This window comes from Rhinichthys klamathensis, unplaced genomic scaffold, assembly GCF_029890125.1.
Source record: "Rhinichthys klamathensis goyatoka isolate OS25496 unplaced genomic scaffold, OSU_Roscu_1.1 h1tg000015l_1, whole genome shotgun sequence".
NCBI classification, from domain to species: Eukaryota; Metazoa; Chordata; class Actinopteri; order Cypriniformes; family Leuciscidae; genus Rhinichthys; species Rhinichthys klamathensis.
Genome location: NW_026606567.1, coordinates 3,639,588 through 3,662,543, shown reverse-complemented (window position 1 = coordinate 3,662,543; position 22,956 = coordinate 3,639,588). Strand labels below are relative to the sequence as shown.

The following is a 22,956-nucleotide window of genomic DNA, read 5'->3' as shown; positions in this document are numbered from 1 at the left end:
AGAAGATTTCTATGGTCCAGTGACGCTGTGTGCCACACTCAAAATGGCGCCCTGGACTCTCCATCTTTCACACATTCATGTTCCGCTAGCGCCCTGCGTGCGCTGCCTGTCAAACTGAATAAAAAAGCCCACCTGTTTATCGCTGTATGACAAGTGAACTAGTACCGTCTGCTCATAATTCGTCGTATACAGGTACGTAAAGCTTTTATCTGTTTATATGACATTATACCGGAGTCCTTTATTAGCTCCTGTGCTTTTGGGTCAACTGCTATTCGTGTGCATGAATTGTGGCCAAGAACTGTGACGCTAATGTTGTTTACAGATAAGTGTCTGAGGATTTATTTGTTTACCTACGTTGGCCAGTGACTGAAACTCTCCTAGCTATAGTAGTATTATGAAATCTGTCATTTAAAAAACACAATGTTACTATCCTGTATGTCAAGTGTTTTAACTAGTTACTTCAGCAAAGTATGACATAATAACTCTATAATTTGTATTATGTTGATATTGTATGCTGCCATTTTGGGCAGTTCTCTCTTAGATATTAATTTGAAGGGGCCAACCTGGTAAAATAAAGATGTAATATTAAAAATGCATAGAAATGATTAGGCATTGTTGAATGTTTTGATACACATGTAATGTATGATTGCTCTATGACAGGCATTATTACTTTTACAGAGGCTCACTCATCATGGCATTAAGGAGTGCGAGTCGTCTGCTTGTGAACAGCCAGAGAGGTGTCCTCTTTACAGCTTGCAGGTCACAGAAAACTGCTGCGGCTTCTCCATGGGGTCAGAACAGCAGTTTGTCAGATATATGTCTTTATATAATGCACACTTAAGCACCCCTGTGTTGTTCCAGACCTGTTTGGTTTTTATTTTTGGAACATAAAAAGAATGTTGAAAAATTATAAGCTCAAAAAAATCTACCATAACAGTAATCCAAACCGTTTTTGAGATAATAGGCCTGTATAAGCCATATATTTCAATACTTCTGAAGCTATACAGTGTATTCATGTGATGAACAGACTGAAACTGAGTCTTTATTCAAATCATTCATGCAAATCATTATGCAATATAACGATTCTTTATATTAAAAGAACAGCATACAGGTTTGGAACAACATTAATCATTTTCATTTTGGGGTGAACTATCCCTTTAAATGTGGTCATTAGATATTTATTCCACAGCTCAAATCTAGAATATAAGTCATGTTCTTCAAGCATGTCAATTTCCTTACCTGAAATAATATTTGGTATGATTTAGTGATCAAGAAACATTTATTATTATAATCAGTGTTGAAAAAAGTGCTACTAAATATTTTTTGTTGTATTATTTTTTTCAGGATTCTTTGATGGTAGAAAGTTTTGATCTTTTATAACATTATAAATGTCTTTACCGTCGCTTTTGATCAATTCAATGCATCATTTCTGAATAAAGTATTAAAGGATCTTAATGATCCCAAACTTTTGAATGGGAGTGTATTTCTAATGCATATTTCTATTCGCACATCCATAACATTGTAAAGATACACAAATGTATAATTCTATTATTCTTCTATCAGATGCAGAGAAGTCTGGTGAAAAGAAGCAAGTGAAAACACGTATGTTTACTTCTTTTGCAATATTTCCTGCTGTAAGCTTATCTGCTGATCTCTGACCTGTGTGTTTGTTATATCCCGTCATGTAAACCTCAGCTAAAGTGCAGTTTGACTGGCGTGATGCGTTGGAGCTGGAGGGTCTCCTGACGGAGGAGGAGGTCATGATTCGAGACTCTTTTCGCACTTACTGCCAGGAGAAACTCATGCCGCGTATCCTGATGGCCAACAGAAATGAAGGTGAGTGTATATTTATATCACAATGACAGCTTGTAGTTTACAACAGGACTTCTAAAATGGGCTACGGGTTGTGGAGGGTGTTAGTTTCCATTGATTTAGCATTTTTAAACTAACTTCTCTTTGTTCTCCACTAGTTTTTCATCGTGAGATTGTGTCTGAGATGGGGGAACTGGGTGTTTTGGGCCCAACTATTAAAGGTATGTATAATATATCAGTCCCATATTGGTTAGCAGTCGATATTAGAGTAGAGCGGCACAATTAATGGAAATAAAATCACAAAAACGTGGGTATCAAATTGCAAAAGCTGCGATTTAAAAGAATATATGCACTGCATGTTTGATGATACACTTTGTTCAGTGTCTCAGAGTGGTTTGGTTCACAGGAAATGCTGCTCCACACAAACCCGGTGTTTTTTTTTTTTGCTGCTCCACACAAACTCCATCTCTGCGTTGCTTATAATGTGCATTTGGAAACCGTCTTCCCAAACTTGTAATAAAAAGCACATATAAACCAACTGAGACACTGTTAAGGGCTCCCAGCGGGTTTCCATCAAAAAAAAGTTTGATGGTTTAACTTTTGAAAATGAAATCAAGACAGACATAAATACTAGTATTTTAAAAAATAAAAATAAAAAAGAGTTTTCAAGAAAGATGTAATAATTGTATTTTACAATACAACTGTACAATTACATCATTATATTATTTTTTTTAAATATTTTTTTTAAATGTACAATAGTATTACAATAGTAATATTTCTTATTTTGTTTAATATTTTTATTTAGTAATAACCATAAATTATAATTATTATAACTATAGTTATACTGATGCAGTATATAATCACGAAATTGCCAAATTGTGCAGCCCTTTATTAGAGATTTAAAAGATGCTTCCCCTCCTCTAATGCCTAGTCAGGAAATAAAGAATGAATTGCTTGTTGAAAGTGCAACCGGTTACACTGTAATAAGGTCTCATTTGTTAATATTAGTTAATGCATTAACTAACATAAACCAGCAATGAGCAATATATTTTAACAGAACATTCTAACGTTCATTTTAGTTCACAGTGCATTAACTAATGTTAACAGATACAACTTTCAATCTTAAAAATGTATTAGTAAATGTTGAGATTAACATAAACTAAGATTAATAAATGCTGTACTAGAAGTACGTTCATTGTTAGTACATGTTAACTAATGTTAACAAATGAAACCTTATTGCAAAGTGTTATTTTGTAACCATATATACTTTTCTGTAACTCTCCCTCACTCTTCCCTGTTAAGGTTACGGCTGTGCTGGCACAAGTTATGTGGCGTACGGTCTCATCGCTCGCGAGGTGGAGCGAGTGGACAGCGGCTATCGCTCGGTCATGAGTGTGCAGTCCTCTCTGGTCATGCACCCCATCAACGCTTACGGCACCGAGGCACAGAAGCAGAAATACCTGCCCAGACTGGGTGAGACTGCAAGACCAATAAGAGAATGTGTCACAATGCAAAAAATCTTAATGGTTCACATTCTTTATCTTTTGATTATGGGCTGAAATATTGCTCATAAGACTTACCCACTTAAGTTCATAACCATGCAGACGTCATATTGTCTATGTGTCGCGCAGCACAAGGAGAGATTCTAGGTTGCTTTGGACTGACGGAGCCAAACCACGGCAGTGACCCGGGCGGCATGGAGACCAGAGCCAAGTACAACCCGTCCAGTCGCACCTTCACCCTCACCGGCTCTAAGACCTGGTGCGTCCAGCGTGCGCTCTTATATATCGCAGGTTTAGAACAACAGTAAAGGGCAAGAAATCACAAGGTTACAAGTAACAGTCTGTGTCCACATGGTGGTGCCATAAGGCTTTTTTAAGGACTGCGTTCAGTTAATGGGCAGTTGCTGCCAGTGCCAGAATGCAGCAGTTATGGTGTGTTTTTGTAGGCCATCCCAGAAGTTTGCATGACCCTGATTCCCTTGGCAGAAACCCAAAAGGATTTTTTTCCACTGGCTTTTGGATTATTGTAGAAAATAAGCTCTGTGACCAACAAAAGATTATGATTCTTTCTTACACCTTTTGTTCATCATGATAATCTTTACACATTAACATCACCTGAAAGAAAAATCTAAAATTAGACTATAAACGAACTACACCACGGTCATTTGACTTCAACGTCATCACCACTGCGACGTATCTTTCAGTCTTTACTTAAAATCTACAAGTTGGAAAGTTTGAGTTAGAATAGTTTGTATAAACTCAACAAAGCTGTAAAAGTCGTGAACTAGTGAAAAGAGTTAACGATTTATATCCCGACAACCTTTGTAGTCCATTTAGCCACTTGTTAACAACTGCCTTTTTCAAGATAAGTAAAATCATTCAAATGTATTTTATGCTTTAGAAAAAAAAAACGTTAAAATATCTTGAGCTTGTGTTAACCACACATCTTATTTCAGGCATTTAACCAAAACACCATTGACTTCCAGACGGTGGAACCAGAAGTGCAAAAATGCTCATTTCCGGTTTTTAGGTCTCATTCCTGCAGCACTTATTTTGTAAAATGATCTAAATTATGGACAAGAGAAGTGACAAAGAGTCTCTTCTATCGTCTTACACTTGCTTCATTCTCTCGCACAGGATTACGAACTCACCCGTGGCTGATATCTGTGTGGTTTGGGCCAAATGCGAGGACGGGAAGGTGCGTGGTTTCATCCTGGAGCGTGGCATGAAGGGTCTGTCCACCCCGCAGATCGAGGGCAAGTTTTCTCTGCGGGCTTCAGCCACCGGCATGATCATCATGGACGAGGTGGAAGTGCCAGAGGAAAACCTGCTGCCCAAAGTTTCAGGACTGGCGGTGAGTGAGAGAGAAACTGCATGAGACACCATGGCTCAGGGTTTATTGGCTTGACTTGATTATTAGTAGGCATAGACATAAAGTAAATGCAAGATATAGTCTTTCACAATAATGAAGCACTGGCTTGAAGTCGGCATGAAACGGAAGTTGCGGTAGTCTTTTCTTCCTATTGTGACGTATATCTGGGTGATAAGGCTTCTCTCAAACAAGCACCTTGTCAATGCATAATAGGTTTTTTATTATATTTTTTTAGTGAATGTCAATGCTGATATAGCTGTGATTTTCTTCCTTGTTCACCAGGGTCCATTCGGGTGTCTGAATAACGCTCGCTATGGCATCGCTTGGGGAGCTCTGGGAGCCGCAGAGTTTTGTTTCCACGCCGCACGACAGTACACACTGGACAGGTCAGAACACGTCTGCAATCTCATTAATGAGTGACTGGATAATGAGGGAAGTGTGGACTGTCTCAGTAAATTTGCTTGCTTGCTAAGATTGGCTCTCCTTATAGTTCATGTGTATATGGTTCTTGCAGATGTTGTTTTTCAGAATGTAGCATAATGTTCCTGTAATGTTCTCTTTAGGATCCAGTTTGGAGTTCCTCTAGCCAGAAACCAGCTGATCCAGAAGAAGATGGCAGACATGCTGACCGAGATCACCATTGGCCTGCAGTCGTGTCTGCAGCTGGGCCGACTGATAGATGACAAAAAGTGAGGTTCATCTTTACGCTGCTCTGGTTTTTAGGATTTATAGACATGGAACATCTCAGAGGTTTTTTTTAAAATGGTGATTTCCAGGTCAAAAAAAGTCATGGATACACAGTATATATGGCCTGGATGCCAGCCCGAACCCCGCCCACAACATTTTTTGATCGGGAAGTTCGGTCTGGACTCGATCCATTGAGGAGTAATTATGATCGGTTCAGAAATCGTCGGGCCAATCAAATTGCCAGGGCGGGCTTTATACGATGATGGACAGATGATCTGCAGTTACGTAATCCTCACGTTATCAAAGAGCGCTTGGGTTGAACTGGTTTCCCTCAGAGATGACTGCCGCTGGAGAACTGAGATGTAGAGATTCCGCTATCGCGTCCGTTGTAAAAGAAATCGACAGCGCATTCATTTTAAAAGACGAACATATAACTGCAATCAAGGCATTTGTCGATCGGAAAGATGTGTTTGCCGTCCTTCCTACAGGATTCGGCAAAAGTTTAATTTATCAGCTTGCTCCGATGGTAACTAAGAAGATGGGACGCAATGAAAACCCTGTGGTCGTTGTAGTTTCTCCTTTGGTCGCACTCATAGAGGGCCAAGTAAAAGAAGCAACACTCGTTATTTTACTTCTTCCAGCGTGCGTGCATTTGAGTTCTGTAGTTGACAACTGTGCTATGCAAAGTAGTTGACTTACTGCGTTACTCTCATTGGTTGTAGGTCTATCCAATTGAGTGCAGAGTTTTTTTTTTCCTGGTTCGGTTAAGACACGCCTCATAATCAAAGCCCTATGAAGCAGTATCAGACTCACATTCTGACTAGAATATGAGTATGACGAAGTCAGGCTACAGTATATAGTGACCTAATTTTAGTTTTACTCAGGCCTCAAATATTTAAAGGAGCTGTATTTAAGAAATTTATTTCAATTAATCATAAAATGGCCCTGATATGTCACTAGACATTAAGAAATCATGTTCATTTCAAATACTTATATCACTGACAACAGTAGTCCGGCCAGGATATTGTCATTTAAAAAGTGAAGTTGCCGGCCCTCAACTGATGTTGATGTTGTCATGTTGTATTTTGGTCTGATGCTCCACCCTCCACCTATCTACCAATCACAAAGTCAGTAGTGTTGCGAGATCCGGGTTGCCAGCTCTGCTCTAGTTACCACTTCTTGGAGCAGACTACGTTCCTGCTGGATCCTGCAGCCTATCTGGCAACCTCGAGTCAGGGAGGAGGGGGAGGGGATACACCGCTCTACAGTCATTTGAAAGTGATTGCAGTACCAGTTTTGGCCACAATCTTACATACAGCTCCTTTAACTGACTTGGTCATTATGACTATTTTCCCTATAATATGATTAACAAAAAAGACTTTTGTGAATTCTGGTTAAGAAGAGAAACATGGAAACATTAGACACTTGCCATTCGTTCACTGCAATTGCATTTTTTTTTTAACAAAGTAATGTGATTAATAAATTATTTTTTAAAAGGTCCAGTACTTGAGTCATTCTTTAATTTTTAAGTCACTTCAATATTTATCATTACAAAAATACCCCAGTAGTTTCCTGTCAAAAGGCCACTTCTAACTTTACTAAAACATACAATTTAATTTAAAATGTAGACCCTGTCTTGAAAGAATGATGTTAATGTGTATTAAGAAGATAGATGTCTAACTGATCACATCCAAGCTAACGGTCTTTACTCCCTGATCTACATTCACAGAGCGGCTCCAGAGATGATATCTATGCTGAAGAGGAACTCCTGCGGGAAAGCCCTGGATATCGCTAGACACGCCCGAGATATGCTGGGAGGAAACGGCATCGCAGACGAGTATCACGTCATTCGTCACGTCCTGAACCTGGAAGCCGTCAACACTTATGAAGGTCAGAGAGAGTGACGGAGATGTGTATACAGTGAAAAGATCAGGCATTACAGAGAAACCCGTGTGTAATCCCTGATTTAAACTTCCTGCTGGTCACAGCACAGACGAGAGATCTGTAATGCTTTGAGCTTTTAGGAAAGTGATCGGGATTACAAAGAAAGTTCGATATTTTTGGAGGACATCAGAAAGCTTGCATTAAAGCACTTTTTATATTATTTCCAGTTGGTTGCCTTGAACAGCAACAAACTTGTTCAAAACATCCTGTCTCTTCCCTTGTTCTTTTTTTTTTTAAAGGAATAATACATAATTTCATAAACACTGCCACTGTAACCCAAAACAAATGAGTCGCCATAAAGGTGGCTCTTAGTGCATAGTTTTACACTAAGTAAAGAACATAAATCATTTGCAATCATAAAGCGATCAAGTTTATTGAGATATTAAAGTCAGGTGCGTGTCGCGATATTTTGTTTTTATTTTCAATATAAAGCATTTGGATTTATTATGGGCTTTTTCTTGTTCACTGTTTTTTCCTAGCAAGATCTGGCAACACGAACAAATCCATGCAAACCAGTAATGTTTTTTCTAAGGCATGTTTATAAAAGCTACTTAAATGTCCTTATTTAACTAAGGCCTAATCCTTGCTTAATCTAAGTCCTGTCTGTGAAACCAGGCCTAAAACTTTTTAGCGGAACACAATTTTGGCTTTGATTTTCTAGCAATTTTTAGTCCAAATAACATTGTAAAATAAAATATGACACTCCTGCTTTACAGTAAACTTAAACTTCTGTAACTTTATAGCCCCTTTCACACAGAGATTCCAGAAAATACACTGATAATGTGTCTCGGGTAGGGTACCGAAACCGGGCACCGATATGGAACCGGTACATAAGTAACCGGACCGAATCAAAACGCAGATTTCGGTGCCACTTAAATGCCTCAGCTGTCTGTTGAATATTTGCCCTCTGGTTCTCCTAAACGGACGCATCATCACCGCATGTGATCGCTAGTTAACCCTTTTGACGCGTACGATCGTTCACACTGGTGTGCTTAATGATCAGATCGCGTGATCATCAACTTGATCATAAGGTTTATTTTAGGTTTCAGACATTTAAATACTCTAGCAAAACAACATTTATAGTTTGTAAAATACACACTGATGTCTATGGAAGCGGCAATAACAATCCTTTCAATTGTAAATTGATGACGTGTTTAGATAGATATTGTGTAGGTAACTATAAAATTTACTGTTCTTCTCACACTTCACCAGCCACTTACTTTAATGTATTTCGGGAGAAGTGGATGAATTGACGTGTTGTAGGCCTAAATCCGAGAGATCCAATTCTCTGAACTGCAGTGCGTACTAACATGACGCCCATTGTGCGTTATAGATCAACTAACATAAATCATTATATAGGTTTCTTGAATTACAAAACACATCCACTTACATGTATTTAAGAATAAAAATATCAGCCAAGGACTGACTGACATGTAACGCAACCAATCACTGTTCGTTTTGTTCCGCGTCATGTTTAGTGTGAACATGTAAAGTCGATGTCCATCACATGCAATAACAGACCGGCTTAGTGCGTACATCTAATAAATGAATCATTCAAGAACTTTGTGTTTACTGCACGAATAGAGGTGCGAACCTCACATAGCCTACTTTTGAAAATCCAGCATTCAGTTGATCCTGATGAACGCTCGTCGCAGTTGTAAATGACTGCGTTCTTCCACGGTGGGTTCGCATCACGGCATTTAAGGTGATGCGTTCTAAAATAACGCTCACCTTGTGCTGGACATACAATAAGTCAGGAGAGGTGTCGTATTTGGCCAGAGAAGGCAAAAAATGTGAAAAGAATTGCTGAAATTTAAAGCTGGTTTGTAGCATACCGAATACAGACTTTGCTGTTATTACTGTAGTGTTATTTAGTGTTAAATTATTCTATTTGGGTTAGGTGGCTTAGGTTTTTTTTTTAAGTATCAGTTCAGGCACCGGTACCGTTTTAAAAGTATTGATTTGGCACCGGTATCGGAAAAAAAAAAAACGATACCCAACCCTAGTCTCGGGATTGTTTGATTTTGGTTCATTCACACTGCCAGAGATTGTCTGGAATCTGTGCGTGTTCACACACATCCCGTAAAGACATGTGGCATGTAATGTCTCTGCAGCATCTTAAGTTGGCTTATGATCTGCGGTTTCTCTCTCTCGTTACCATGCTCGTGCATTTTTTTCTGATTTGATCATAAACTAGCGCATCGCGTACTATATCACTAAACGATCTCAGCTTCAGCGTCATCACTACGGCACACCCCTTACGGCATTGGTCCTGCCTTTTGTTCACACAGGGTGTTACATTCCCGGACTGAACCCAGCAATGTTACCAGGTCCTCATCCCGGGATCGATCCCGAAACGTGTTTACGTTCACACAGAAGGCACTCTATCAATTCTTCAGCAATTTTCTGGGATCAACGCTCTGTGTGAAAGGGGCTTATTACACTTTTATTTTTTAACTGTATTCTTAAACATTCATGAATTGCAAGCATTTGAGTTCAGATCTATGCTCAAAAAGGGGGTGACAGTTAACAGGTTAAACTTTGTTCTTTTATGAAGTGAAACTTGCACAGCCAGATTGCCCATTTAGATTTATGGCCATTACTGTGAATTAGCTCTTGATGTGAATACATTTACTTGATCAGCTTCGCTTATTAAGTGTCAACGCAATATTTTTATCTCAAATGGAGGAAAAAAAGGTTATCCTAAAACTGTGGTTGTCTATTTGGATGTCCTATTTGCTGGACATTGCCCTTTTTGGAGTGTACCACAGCTGAAGAGCATGGGGCGACCAAAAAGACAATACAATTTATGTTGGACCTTATTGAGACTTTATCAAAAAGACTTTGAGATCCTTCTATATATTGTTTTGGTCAATTTTATTTTAATTTCTTGTCATATTTATTTATTTTATTTAGTCTTATGGATCTTGGGCTTTGTTGTAAATAGTTATACACAAAATATTTCATAAATAAAGAATCACAAAAAAAAACGAGGTAAAACTTGGTATAAAACCTGATATAATAGTGAGCTAGTTCTGATGTACATATGAATGCATCCATTGATTGAAGGCTTGATTGAGTAACTTCTTTTTTTCCAAACACATTGATTATTGTGGTCTTTTGTAGGTACCCATGACATCCATGCCCTGATCCTGGGCAGAGCCATCACTGGACTGCAGTCCTTCACCGTGGACAAATGAGCTGCCGTCTCCCTACTATACACATCATTTACACTGACTTCTGCTGCCTTCGCCCTAAAGTATTACCCATTCAGTTCCTGAACGCTTGTAGAGTTTTTATCATTTACCATTACAACTTATTTGAAATCTTTAATAAATTACAATATTCTCTGAATCTGGTTAAAAAAAAACACGTGTTAGCAGTATTTCAGGTACTGTATATGATAATTTAATGTCTGTACTTTATGTAGTCTTTGTCAGATATCTATTTTTCTATGTCCTCATAACTAGATCACAAGACTTTGAATGAAAGTGTGACCGCAGTAGATTTGTAAAGAAATGCACCAAGGATCGCAAAAATGAAAATGTGCATGTTTTTCTTTGTACATTGATGTATTATAAAAAAATCTCAAAGTGTTAGGCTGTTTTGAACAAATTATATTTAATGCAGGTGAATAAAATGTAAAATATTACAGTGTTTCCCCTTTTGGTTTCATTACGCAGATGGTACCGGAGGCTCTATGGTCTGTTATCAAATCCTCATTTTGTAACGGTTGCATCTTGCCATCTATATTTATTCAGAGCTGCTCATTTGTACTGAGAAAGCCATAAAGAGAATTGACAACGAATTAAATGGGTTTTCAGTAGCTAATGCTGGGGGAGAAAAGCCTTAATCCTACAAATCTCAAACCTTAGTTATTGAAGCAACCAATAATGTAGTTACCAAAACCACTTTAGGATAAAGAAGGAATAATAGTAAAAGTCTTTTAGATAAACCATGTAATGAAACACATTTAAATACACGTAAATACAAATCAGATTAGCATATTCATTCACATTTGAACTGTCTTTAACGTACTATAATAAGAAAAGAAAAACTTAATCAGCTACACTCACTTAAATATTAACGTTTGAACAGTTACTCCTTAAGTTGAAGTTAAATTACTGTAAGTAAACAAGACTCTGCCTTTGTTGTGATGTGTGTATGTACCACAAGTAACACAAAAATCAAAAGTGCAAAAGTGTACTCTGCCTCATGTTCTAGTTAGGTTGTGTCTCTACTGCTCAGTGTTGTGCTGCAGGACTTTATTGACGGTGGCCAGGGATTGACTGGCTCCCTGTAGCTCCATACTCAGCTGACTGCATCTCTCCAGCACCTCCGACAGCTCAGCGAGGCTGGCCTCCATGCCCTGACTGTGCTGCTCATAATACTCAAACATCTGCTCCTTCACCCGCTGACACATCTCACTCACCTGCACGGACACACACCGCACATTATTCACATCGCAATTCCATTACAATTCACTGAAAGCTGTGTCTGCATTTGAAAGACTAAATGTACAGTCTGCATTACTGATTTTGCATAATTTTAGGTCAGTTGTCACTGAGCCGTGTTACACAATCATTTATAGGGTCATTCTGTGTCAACTCAACCAGAGGTCCTAGGCTAATTTTTTTTTATTTTGATCATTTCCGGTGAAAGAAATACATAAATGTAGACGAAAGCCAAAATATTTAATATCATGAATGTATGTTGACTGAGTAATCCACTATTTTGTAGAAGGGGGTCAAAATGACCATTTTTCAGCCAAATTACAGGGGGTAAAAATTACTTTAAAAAGATGGCAGCATCATTATTTTATTTTTACAGAGATTGGTAGGTCTGTTAATAAAATCTGTTGACTTAAGCAATCTTTGTTGCATTATATGCCAAAAGTGACATTTTTACCCCCTGTAATTTGGAGATGGTCCTCACTGCAAAACACGAAATCCAGGGGGAGGAGTTGGATCCAGATCCAACTCCTCCCACCTTACATATACCTAAACCTACCCATCTCCGCCCCCTGATCCCTAACCCCACCCCTAATCCTACCCATCTCCACCCCTTAAATCTGGATCCAACTCCGCCCCTTGATCCCTAATCCTACCCATCTCCGCCCCCTGATCCCTAAACCTACCCATCAGGGATGGAAATTAGCACCCGCCACCAGCCAAATGCGGGTGATTTTGTGTTGTGGCGGGTAAACTCGCTTCACCTACCGGCCACCGTGGCAGGTAAATAAAAATAGCATACTGTTTCACCCGGACGGCGGACACTTTTAGAGGAGGCACACTTTCAAACAAAAATGTGGCGTTACATCGCAGGCGTAGAGGTCTGCAGAGAAAACATCATGGTGCGTTCACACCAGACGAGAATAGAGCGTCTGGCGCGAGTGATTTCATTGTTAAGTCAATGCAAAGACGCGTTACGCGCGTAAAAAATTCCTACGGCGCGAATGAGGTGTAGAGCGCGGCGTGGTAGATGCGAATACGCCTCATTCGCACGGCAAGTTCGAGCGTCTGACGCGTTCCGCGCGCATGATTTTATTGAGTGCTTTTGTGCATTCACGCGTTTGACGCGAATTCGCGTCTGCCGCCCGAGTTGAAAAATCTGAACTTTGGCGTCAATTCGCGCCGCGTTAACCAATCAGGAGCCTAGCTGCTGTCACGTGGTGAAGTATCTGGATGCTTCAATAAATTATTTTGTACTAAATGCCTGATGTGGTTCTAATGCACAACAAAGCAAATATTTTATCACATAAAACTTGATTTCAATATATGAGACATATTCATTTTGTATTGAATGCTATTTATTCCATTTCATATCTAGATTATATTAAATATTATTCTAATGTAAAGGCAACCAACATACTATAGCTCATAAATCCGTGTCTGGAGAGTGTTGTGTGAGAGAAAAAAAAAATCACAGGACAGGCTGGCTCAAATTATCATCAAAACAAAAATAAATGACAGATTAGGTGGATGAGGCCGAGGGTGAGAGAAAGAGAAAATGTCAGTATTTCATTGAGACTTGAGATTAAATGAACTGCTTAAGTATTCTTGTAGTATTAATTTTCACATGCAGTTACACATTGTCGGTTAAAAACAAGAAAGTGGCTGGTAAAAACATTGAGTGGCTGGTAGATTTTGAAATCCACCAGCCACAGTGGCCGGTGGACAAAAAGGTTAATTTCCATCCCTGCTACCCATCTCCGCCCCCTAGCCATCTCCACCCCCTGATCCCTAACCCCACCCCTAAACCTACCCATCTCTGCCCCCTGATCCCTAATCCTACCCATCTCCGCCCCCTAGCCATCTCCACCCCCTGATCCCTAACCCCACCCCTAAACCTACCCATCTCTGCCCCCTGATCCCTAATCCTACCCATCTCCGCCCCCTAGCCATCTCCACCCCCTGATCCCTAACCCCACCCCTAAACCTACCCATCTCTGCCCCCTGATCCCTAATCCTACCCATCTCCGCCCCCTGATCCCTAACCCCACCCCTAATCCTACCCATCTCCACCCCTTAGATCTGGATCCATCTCCGCCCCCTGATCCCTAATCCTACCCATCTCCACCCCCTGATCCCTAACCCAACCCCTAAACCTACCCATCTCCGCCCCCTGATACCTAACCCCACCCCTAATCCTACCCATCTCCACCCCTTAGATCTGGATCCATCTCCGCCCCCTGGATCTCGTGTACTGCAATGAGGTGCTACTCGTATATTTGGCTCCAAATCTCAGATGAATATTATTGAGGTTTGAGACCTCTGAAATGTGTATACAGCGTGTTCAATTAATTTGTCGTTACCAAAACCGCATTGCATAGATAAAGCAGAACAATACTAGCGGATATTTTACGATAATCCGCATGGGCCGATAACTGTACCTGCTTGGCTTAAGTAAAAGTTAAGTGTTTTGTGCATCTAAAAATATAATAATGTGCATAAAATAAAAATGTTGCAGAGAACATTCCATTTCTGATCATCTTTAAAATCATCCATGTTTTATGATATTGCCGCATATTTATATAGTAAATATGATATTTTCTGATATTTTGTTGGCATTATTTTTGCCAACTGCACTGACTACTTAAAAATAAGTCATAAACTAATGTTTCTTATGTTTTTATAGTCTCAGAAGTCACATCCACGGACCGTGGGCTGAACGTCTGATACATAAGGCACACAAAATGGGAAACACTTGTTGAAACACAATTCTACAGGATTTCTGGGAGACGTGTGCGTCACATTCTTTAACGGTCCGCTGAAAAACAAAACGCAGTGACGCCAAACCGCCTCATGGAAGAAGAAACTGTTGTGTTTACAACTGTGACAGCGAACGCTTATCAGGATCAACTAAACGCTGTGTTTTAAAAAATTTCAGAGAGTAATGCACCATTGTTGCAGTAAATTTGCACAACGTTCTTGAATGAATGACTTATTGGTTGCCGGCCTGTTATTGTAGCGATATAGACTACATTTTCACGCTCCTAAACATGACGCTGAACATTACAAGCTGTGATTGGTTGCTTTAAATGTCAGTCAGACGGCCTCTTGGGCGGTCCTTGGCCAATGACAACTGCGATGGAGTCAGACTGAAGGTCTGGTTATGTGAGACTATGTCTGTTGTAATGATTACCTTTTTAATGAGCTTTTCCTCAAAACTGTTCATCACATGTTGGTCCATGGCCCTTCTCTCATTGATTCTCTCAATAAGGTCCTGTGCTTTCTTTCCAATCTCATCTATCCGTGAATTTGTGGGAGATAAAACGCCAACATCTTCCATAGTCCTGTTGATGGGTGAACTTCTAATTGAGGTATTTGAAACACCGATACCAGAGTCCTCACTGTCACAGGGTGAGAAATAGGTAAAATGACTGTAAATATAATCAACAATAGTATGAGTATTATAAAAGAATATGTTTCCTATTACCGGCTCACCTTTGCTGCTCAGAGCTGTCATTTATGGTAACAAATGATAAAGTTTCACCTGTTGAGTTAAGACCATCATCTGGCACCTGCACAGAAAAGATTCACTTCAGTATTTATATTAGAATATTATTAGATATTTGACCACATATGTCAGATGTACCTTTGCTGATACATGGTGATGACTTAATTTGGGTGTTGACTGCAATGTCATGGATCCTGAATTTCCAAAGAAATGCTGAGCCATGATCTGAAAAACATAAAATATAACACATATATATGATGAATACAAGTTGACAATTAACCTGCGTCCTCATACAAACACGTACTGGCGTAAGTTACCATATTGCGTAAAAGATTTTTATACTTTTGATATAAACCGCATGATATCCAAAAGCGTCAAAGAATAACATGTTTCTTCTATTGTACATGTAATTAATATGGTATGTAAATAATCCATAATTTCACCACTAAAAATGAGGTCAAACGAACTTTTTTAAATCTCGCGTTCAAATTAGCATGTTAAATACTGATATTGTAACTAGCTCGTTGCTTAGCACGTCTGAATAACTTAAACTTACACACTTTAATGTGTCACCGTCGAATTATGTGTCTCTAGGGTTTTTTCAACCGTCAAAAGTAACAAAGTAACAAGTGAGAGCCCTGAGAGGTAGTTTTGCTCGTTTTATCGAAGTTGTTTTCATATCCACAACCATAGACAGTATGTCCACAACCCGCGATCATGCACGTGACCTGCACGCGCGCCGTGTGATTCTATGGGAAAACCACAACCTTACTTACGTTTTTTAACGTAAAAAAAAAAACACACACACACATCGCTTTTATTAATATTTTGCATTTGCTTTTATTTTTATATTTTTCATGGTAATTTTATTTCGATTTTTAGTCATTTCGTTATGTGCTTTTGTCATTTTATTAGTAGTTTTTAATAAAAAGAAAATATTGCTGCTTTTTAGGTTTAATTTATTTTGGTTTTAGTTAGTTTTAGTTTTTACTAATTTGTAATTTTAATAGTTTTAGTGAATGACTACCATGGTACAGTAGTCTACATATCCAAAAATACACACACACTGGTATATGTGCCCAATAAACCATAGAATTTTTTGTGTTATGTGATCAAGCAAGTTCCCTTAACCCTCATATTGTCTTTGGGGACCCCATTTAAACTGGGTTTGATTCGGTTGTTCTGAAGAAATGTAAATAATAATAATAATAATAAGTCACACTTATTGTCTTCGTTGACAATTGCTGATATTGAAAATGAATGGGAAAGTTGAAAAAAGTAATAAAAAAAGTTACAAATTAATATTAAAATATTTATTTTGTAAAAAAAAAAATATTACACAGAAATGAAGGCCTGGTACTACACCACAAATGCAATGTGGAACAACACACACTTTTAGTGGCAACTTGTGTGGCATTTTTATATATATTTACATTATATATATATATATATATATATATATATATATATATATATATATATATATATATATATATATATATATATATATATATATATAATTGAGAAAAAGAAGATGGCTAGATTCTGTCCCTAACACCTAGATCAATATCCAGAAACAAATAACTTATATTTAGTTAAGATCATCACTGAAGTATTTATTTTTTCATAAAAATGTAATATTTCATATGCATGTATAGGTAATGGTGTAGTTGAGTAATTATGTGGTAAATATGTAAAAAAAAAAAAAAAAATTGAAAAAAAATTGTATTTAAAAAATGTATATTTTTTATACAGACAATGTACAGACCCCAAAGACAATGTAAACTGTAAATGAGGAGGTTAAGTCTTACTTCAGTTTTCAATCCAACCACATCATGAGTTTTATATATATGGAGACCTGACCCCGTGATTTGCACTACTGTCTCAGGTCAGCATCTGAGGAGCAAGCATTAATCCGTAAATGCAGATACATTCACTGGCTCAGAACATAATGGACTGTAATAATGAGATGAGTGAGTGTCAGAGGACACAGATAATCCCTGTTGCTGAGCCAGCTGGGACAACCCGCAGCAAAGGATCTACATTTGCACAATGATTTTTTTATTATTATTTTTTTTTTAAGAAAAAAAAGCCTATTGTTCAAATAATGTTAAACAATAATAATGCATTAATTATTGCATAATGCATTAACAGCATTTATTAACCTTTGTTAATGTTAGATAATTAAAATACTGTTGTTCTGAAGATTCTAGTTAAAGGCTAAACGTTTTTATGTGAACAACTTAATATATCACACTCTAAAATTAAAATGCATGTTTGGGTCAAATATGGACGTTTTTTCAACCCAATGGTTGGGTTTGTCCATATTTGACCCAAACATGGGTTGAAACAACCAAGTATTTTTAGAGTACCTATTACCCCTGTTGTATTTTGGTTGTTTTTGAGATATTAAATGACCCTTTAATTTGCACAATCACATAATGCAGAACTTTCCAGGACACTGACTTCTAACAGGGACGCACACACACACACACACACACACACACACACACACACACACACACACACACACACACACACACACACACACACACACACACACACACACACACAAATGTTCAAAGTCAAACCAGGTGCCAGATTTCATTTAAAAGCTCAAATGAAAATAGAAAACAGTGAGGGATACAGAAAAGAGAACAGGATGTCGTGAAAGCATGATGTCAATCTGTTTAGAGAGACAATATATCTGATATAAACCCATGTGCTGACACATTATTGCAGAAAGATCGTATTCGTCAGTGTTTTGCACTAAATATCATGACCGCTCAGATTATGTTCACAATTTCCCATACAGTTTGAGATCAGTTTTCATTTTATTTTATTTTTATCCAAAATACAGCAAATATTTTTACAATTTAAAATAACTGTTTTCTATTGTAATCTGTTGAAAATGTAATGTATTCCTGTGTATTTTCAGCATTCATCATTACCAGTCTTCAGTGTCACATGATCCTTCAGAAATCACTCTAATATGATGATCTGATGCTCAAGAAACATTTCTTCTTTTTTTCTCAGCATTTATCTGAAATAGAAAACCTTTGTAACATTATACACTACCGTTCAAAAGTTTTGGGGTTTTTTTATTTAAAGAAATTAAAGCAATTAATACTTTTATGCATTGAATTGATCAAAAGTGACAGTAAAACATTTATAATGTTACAAAAGCTTTCTGTGTCAGATAAATGCTGTTCTTTTTTAACTTTATATTCATCAAATTATCCTGAAAAACAATTGTACTGTCTTCATCACTGATATAATAAGAAATGTTTCTTGAAATCATCATATCAGAATGATTTCTGAAGGATCATGTGACACTGAAGACTGGAGTAAATGCTTTGATCACAGGAATAAATTACACTTTACAATATATTTCAACAGAAAACAGCTATTTTAAATTGTAATAATGTTTCACAATATTACTGTTTTTGCTGTATTTTTTTTTATCAAATATGTGCAGACTTGGTGAGCAGAAGAGACTTCTTTTAAAAACATTTAAACAAATCTTACAGATCTAAAGCTTTTGAACATAGTGTATATGGGAGCCTACAGGTGTGAATAAGCCTAAATTCAAAAATAACCTATAAACAGAATCAAATCTGTGATGACTAGCTCTGGTCTCAAGAAGAAGCACACACACATCAATAAGTCCAATGTATAGCAATAACATATTTTGTTGAGACGAGGGCTGCATCATATTATTAGCTCTGAGATTTTCTAAATAATTTCCTGATATCGCATTTGTTCCATGCAACATCGGACCCCTTCTTTACTGTTTAACTATTTGTGTATTTAAAGGCACACTGTGGAACTTTTCAACCTTTATAATATATTACCAAAACCCATTGAGATGGTACATCGACTTACAATAGGTTGAATGACACGTCTGCCGAAGCCTGAAGGTGTCTGTATCGCTTTTACCAGCACTATGTAACTTCGGGTTTCGGGTAGGAACCCGAGCACAAAAAGAACTACAAAATTCGACCGCTTTACGGCATACGTCACTTCCCCCACCACCCCAACTTCCTCAAATTCTAACGTGAGAGCTCAACTCGCCTTTGATTGCCGGCGTCTGTATGTTGTCGTCATGGCTAAATCAACAGCTACTCGGAAGAAAGCGAAGAAAGCAAAGATTTTGTCAGAGGAGACCAAAAAAAGAAAAAGGGAGAGTTTAAAATAAACATCGGCATAAAAGTGTATATACCGGTAATGTAATATTTACTGCGAATTCGTGTAACAAAACTGATATAAGTCACAACATACTGCCGTATACAAATGTAAATGTTTTTTTTTTCCTTTCAGCTCATATATGTTTGTATTTGTGTAAAAGGAAAAACAAACTGAAGACTACAAATAACGGAAATATGTAGTGAGTTATATCAGTTTTGTTACACGATTTCCCGACTACTCGATTTCATCTCCAACCCATTGCAAAGAGATCCTGAAGACGTTAATTGTTTGCTTCAGGTGTGTTTGATTAGGGTTGGAGATGAACTGTGCAGGACAGACGATCGGCAGGAGCAGGATTGGGCAACCCTTGTCAATGCGACTTACCTGATCAGACATTGTTTTCTGCGTATGCTACTTTTATTCAATTTGTTTTCTTTATAGGATTTATATTATTAATCTTATATTTATATTAATATTTTGGTCAGTAGTGAATCGATTAACTTTCTCCAACATACAAATCAAATGCCGTCTGCACACACATACAGACACGGGAGGTTGACCGGTTGACTGTTTGTTGACTTTTGCGACAATGCTGCGGCGCTTGTGGCCTCTAGGGGCACTAGACGTGAAAATTACAGGTCGAGCGCACCCTAGTGGCCAAAAGTTCCACAGTGTGCCTTTAACAGAATGATTTTTTTTAAATGGCCTACACTGAGCAGACTAAGGCAACAGAACAACTAACACTCATATAGTCCTGTCAAGCCATGCTGATTTTGAAGAGGAACATTATGAAATCAACAAATCCTGCTCAAGCTCAAATGGTTATGTAAGAGGAATTCTGCTTAGCTGTAGCTTAAAATTAATTTGACAATATATATATCCTGACAAAACTTCCAACATACTTTCTTTTTTATTAGTCACGCTTAATTAAGAGCCTTTAAAGTGCTGCTTTAATGTTGGAAAATCAAGGGAAATCTTCAGTTACATGAAGCCCTCTGATAGATGAGGTAATAAAAAAACAGATTTTAGGAGGATTTGTAAAAATAATGATGACTTTAAAAATAAATTTTCCATGTCCAGCTGTCTGCTGTTTTTTGGGGGGTTTTTTTACAAGCAAAGCGTAATTCTGGATTTCTTTCTTCTGTTGATTGAACACAAAAGAAGATATTATGAAGATTGTCGGTTACCAAACAGTTGATGGACCCCATAGACTTCCATAGTATGGGAGGGGGGTGACAAATGGGGGGTGGGGGTTGGTATTACTATGGGATCCATCAACTCTTTGGTTACCGACAATCTTCATAATATCTTCTTTTGTGTTCAACAAAAGAAAGAAACTCATACAGGTTTGGAACAACAAGGGTGAGTAAATGATAACCGAATTTTCATTTTTGGGGGTGAACTATCCCAATGAAAAAACGTAAACATGCAAGTTTTCAGCTTAAAGAAAATGTATGTCTTTTTGCAATTTTCTTTGATCCACACAAGAGCAAGTATAGGCTACCAAGTGGTGTCTATATGCAGTTCATATTGATATAACATAATATTATTGTTGCTAGGGTGTTTAATCTTTCAATGTAAGTCTATGGGATTTATTTATTTTTCCCCGTTTATTATCTGGCCATGTTGAATCACTTACAAAGTAGCCTAACATCATGTGCAAAGGACAAAATGGAGGTCAATAAATAATAATAATAATAATAATAATAATAAGTTTGTATTGATCCTATGCATAAATAATGGTTTACTGTATATCGAATAGGTACAATTCAGTGACATACAGGGTGCGATCTTTCCATTTTTTAATTCCAGTTTATGTTTATAAAAAGTTGTCTGTGTCTTACGGTACTCTGCTCTGTCTTTTCTACCAGTAACGATGAGAATGTTCTCCATAAACAAAACTTTAGTAAGTCAGACAGAGTGCGTATATTAACACTGCGCCAAACGCTCGTGAACTAAACTCGCGTGAAGTGGTAACCGTAGCAACAGAGACCTTGCCGTTGGGATCAGTATCTGACGAATAATAAACAAAGCAACGTACAACCACTATTTATCACTTTTTTAATGTATATTTTCCTACCCAAAAATAACAATTAAAAACCGTTTTGCTTTTAAAATGTCACCGAAAAACTATTTGGATTGTTTAGATTTTTTTTTTTGGTTGCTGTTTTGGAACAATAAGTTATGCTTTGTCAAAATCTTAGTCATTTTAAAACGAATTAAATGCCTCTCTGACTAACGTTATTAGCCTAATTACATGTTGGACTTGGCTATTGTCACGCACTATGATTTATTTTCGCCCAAATAAAGCCAAGATTAGTCTGATAAACTGGACTTAACGCGAGTAATTGGGGAAACAGGTCTTTTTCAGAGGGATCACCATGTTCGCGGAATCCCCAACTTAATTAAGCGAATTAAAGGACTTGGGACGTGAGCAGTGGCGGCATTATCAACCTCTTGGAGGCGGGATGAAAGAGTTTATCTACCTCTATCCAATGATCCAAAGCGGGTGAAAGTGGGCGGTCTTGGAAATGTTCTCCGGGATGATTGATAACGTTGGCGTCAACCGAGAGTCGCGCGCGGAGCCTTTAGCACCGCGGACAGCGCTCAGACGCGCATGCGCAGCACGCCTATCTGAATCTTAGGACTTGGGACTTGTCTATTTAGGCTGTGAAACCCTCAGAAACGAAGATGCAAACGCAATGAAGAATGAAGGAAACATCAAACTAAGTGAACCTTGAAATAAAAGAAATTCAACTTCAACAATGAAGGTGAGGACATTTAATAAGCTATTAAATTATTAAACTGTTTTGGATACTGAAGTTTAAATAAACAGATGAATTATAGCATGCATTCTCTTTCCAAAATCTTACCTCAAAATTATTTCACTTTTCCAGGTTATTGTAAAGCGAAAAGCTTTTTATCAGAAATCAAAGCACCATTCATTGGCGGCCAGTTCGTGAAAGAAACATCAAATAGGCTACATTATCTCTATTTTTGGAGGGATTATTTGTCGAAAGAAAGGCTGGTAATGAATTCTCTCAACGTGTCAAGTTTGAACGTAACGGATAAGACTGGGCATTTTTTTCAATACTCCTTTTCAAGCGAGGACCCGATGTTCAAAGACTACAAGCCAGTGCACCGGGACCTCATTCCCTTACCAAAGGGGGTTTTGTACCTGTTAATGGCCGCGCTGGTGATTGTTGCAGTCGCCTATGCCATAGTGGGACATCTAATCAAAGACCTCGCTAATGATATAGTAGGTAAGGTATGATTTATGACCTTGTGGTTTGACCTTAGCTGCTTAAACCTTAACCCTAAACCCTATGCTTAATGATTCAGGCTGTCAACACAACAGTAGCATTGCCATTGTGAAAGACTTAATCTCAAGTTACTCCAGCAACACTGTCTTTTCTGTATTATTCGCCTTAGAAGAAAAACCTCTGTAAAAAGGTAACAAAAAAGTACCATGGTATCATAGTTACGGGTGCA

At 37.9% G+C, this 22,956-nt stretch overlaps 2 protein-coding genes across 3 annotated transcripts; one reads left to right on the top strand and one right to left on the bottom strand.

The window, feature by feature from the left end:
• The first annotated feature begins 166 nt into the window (after positions 1 to 166).
• On the top strand, positions 167 to 10,969 carry gcdhb (glutaryl-CoA dehydrogenase b). Its single transcript, XM_056233358.1, has 12 exons — positions 167 to 192; positions 679 to 791; positions 1,564 to 1,602; positions 1,696 to 1,836; positions 1,971 to 2,033; positions 3,115 to 3,285; positions 3,444 to 3,573; positions 4,452 to 4,668; positions 4,969 to 5,072; positions 5,250 to 5,375; positions 7,103 to 7,263; positions 10,444 to 10,969. The coding sequence occupies exons 2-12, from the start codon at positions 692 to 694 to the stop codon at positions 10,515 to 10,517; spliced, it is 1,326 nt and encodes a 441-aa protein (XP_056089333.1). The 5' UTR covers positions 167 to 192; positions 679 to 691; the 3' UTR covers positions 10,518 to 10,969.
• Positions 10,920 to 22,050, bottom strand: syce2 (synaptonemal complex central element protein 2). 2 transcript variants are annotated; one of them, XM_056233382.1, is made up of 5 exons: positions 21,951 to 22,050; positions 15,415 to 15,501; positions 15,264 to 15,340; positions 14,962 to 15,169; positions 10,920 to 11,749 (listed from the first exon to the last, which is right to left on the bottom strand). In XM_056233382.1, exons 2-5 carry the CDS (start codon positions 15,496 to 15,498, stop codon positions 11,555 to 11,557), a joined length of 564 nt encoding a protein of 187 aa, XP_056089357.1. In that variant the 5' UTR covers positions 15,499 to 15,501; positions 21,951 to 22,050; the 3' UTR covers positions 10,920 to 11,554. The 2 variants fall into 2 exon arrangements, with proteins under 2 accessions (XP_056089357.1, XP_056089365.1); XM_056233390.1 differs by lacking the exon at positions 21,951 to 22,050 and adding an exon at positions 15,833 to 15,901.
• Positions 22,051 to 22,956: the final 906 nt, after the last annotated feature.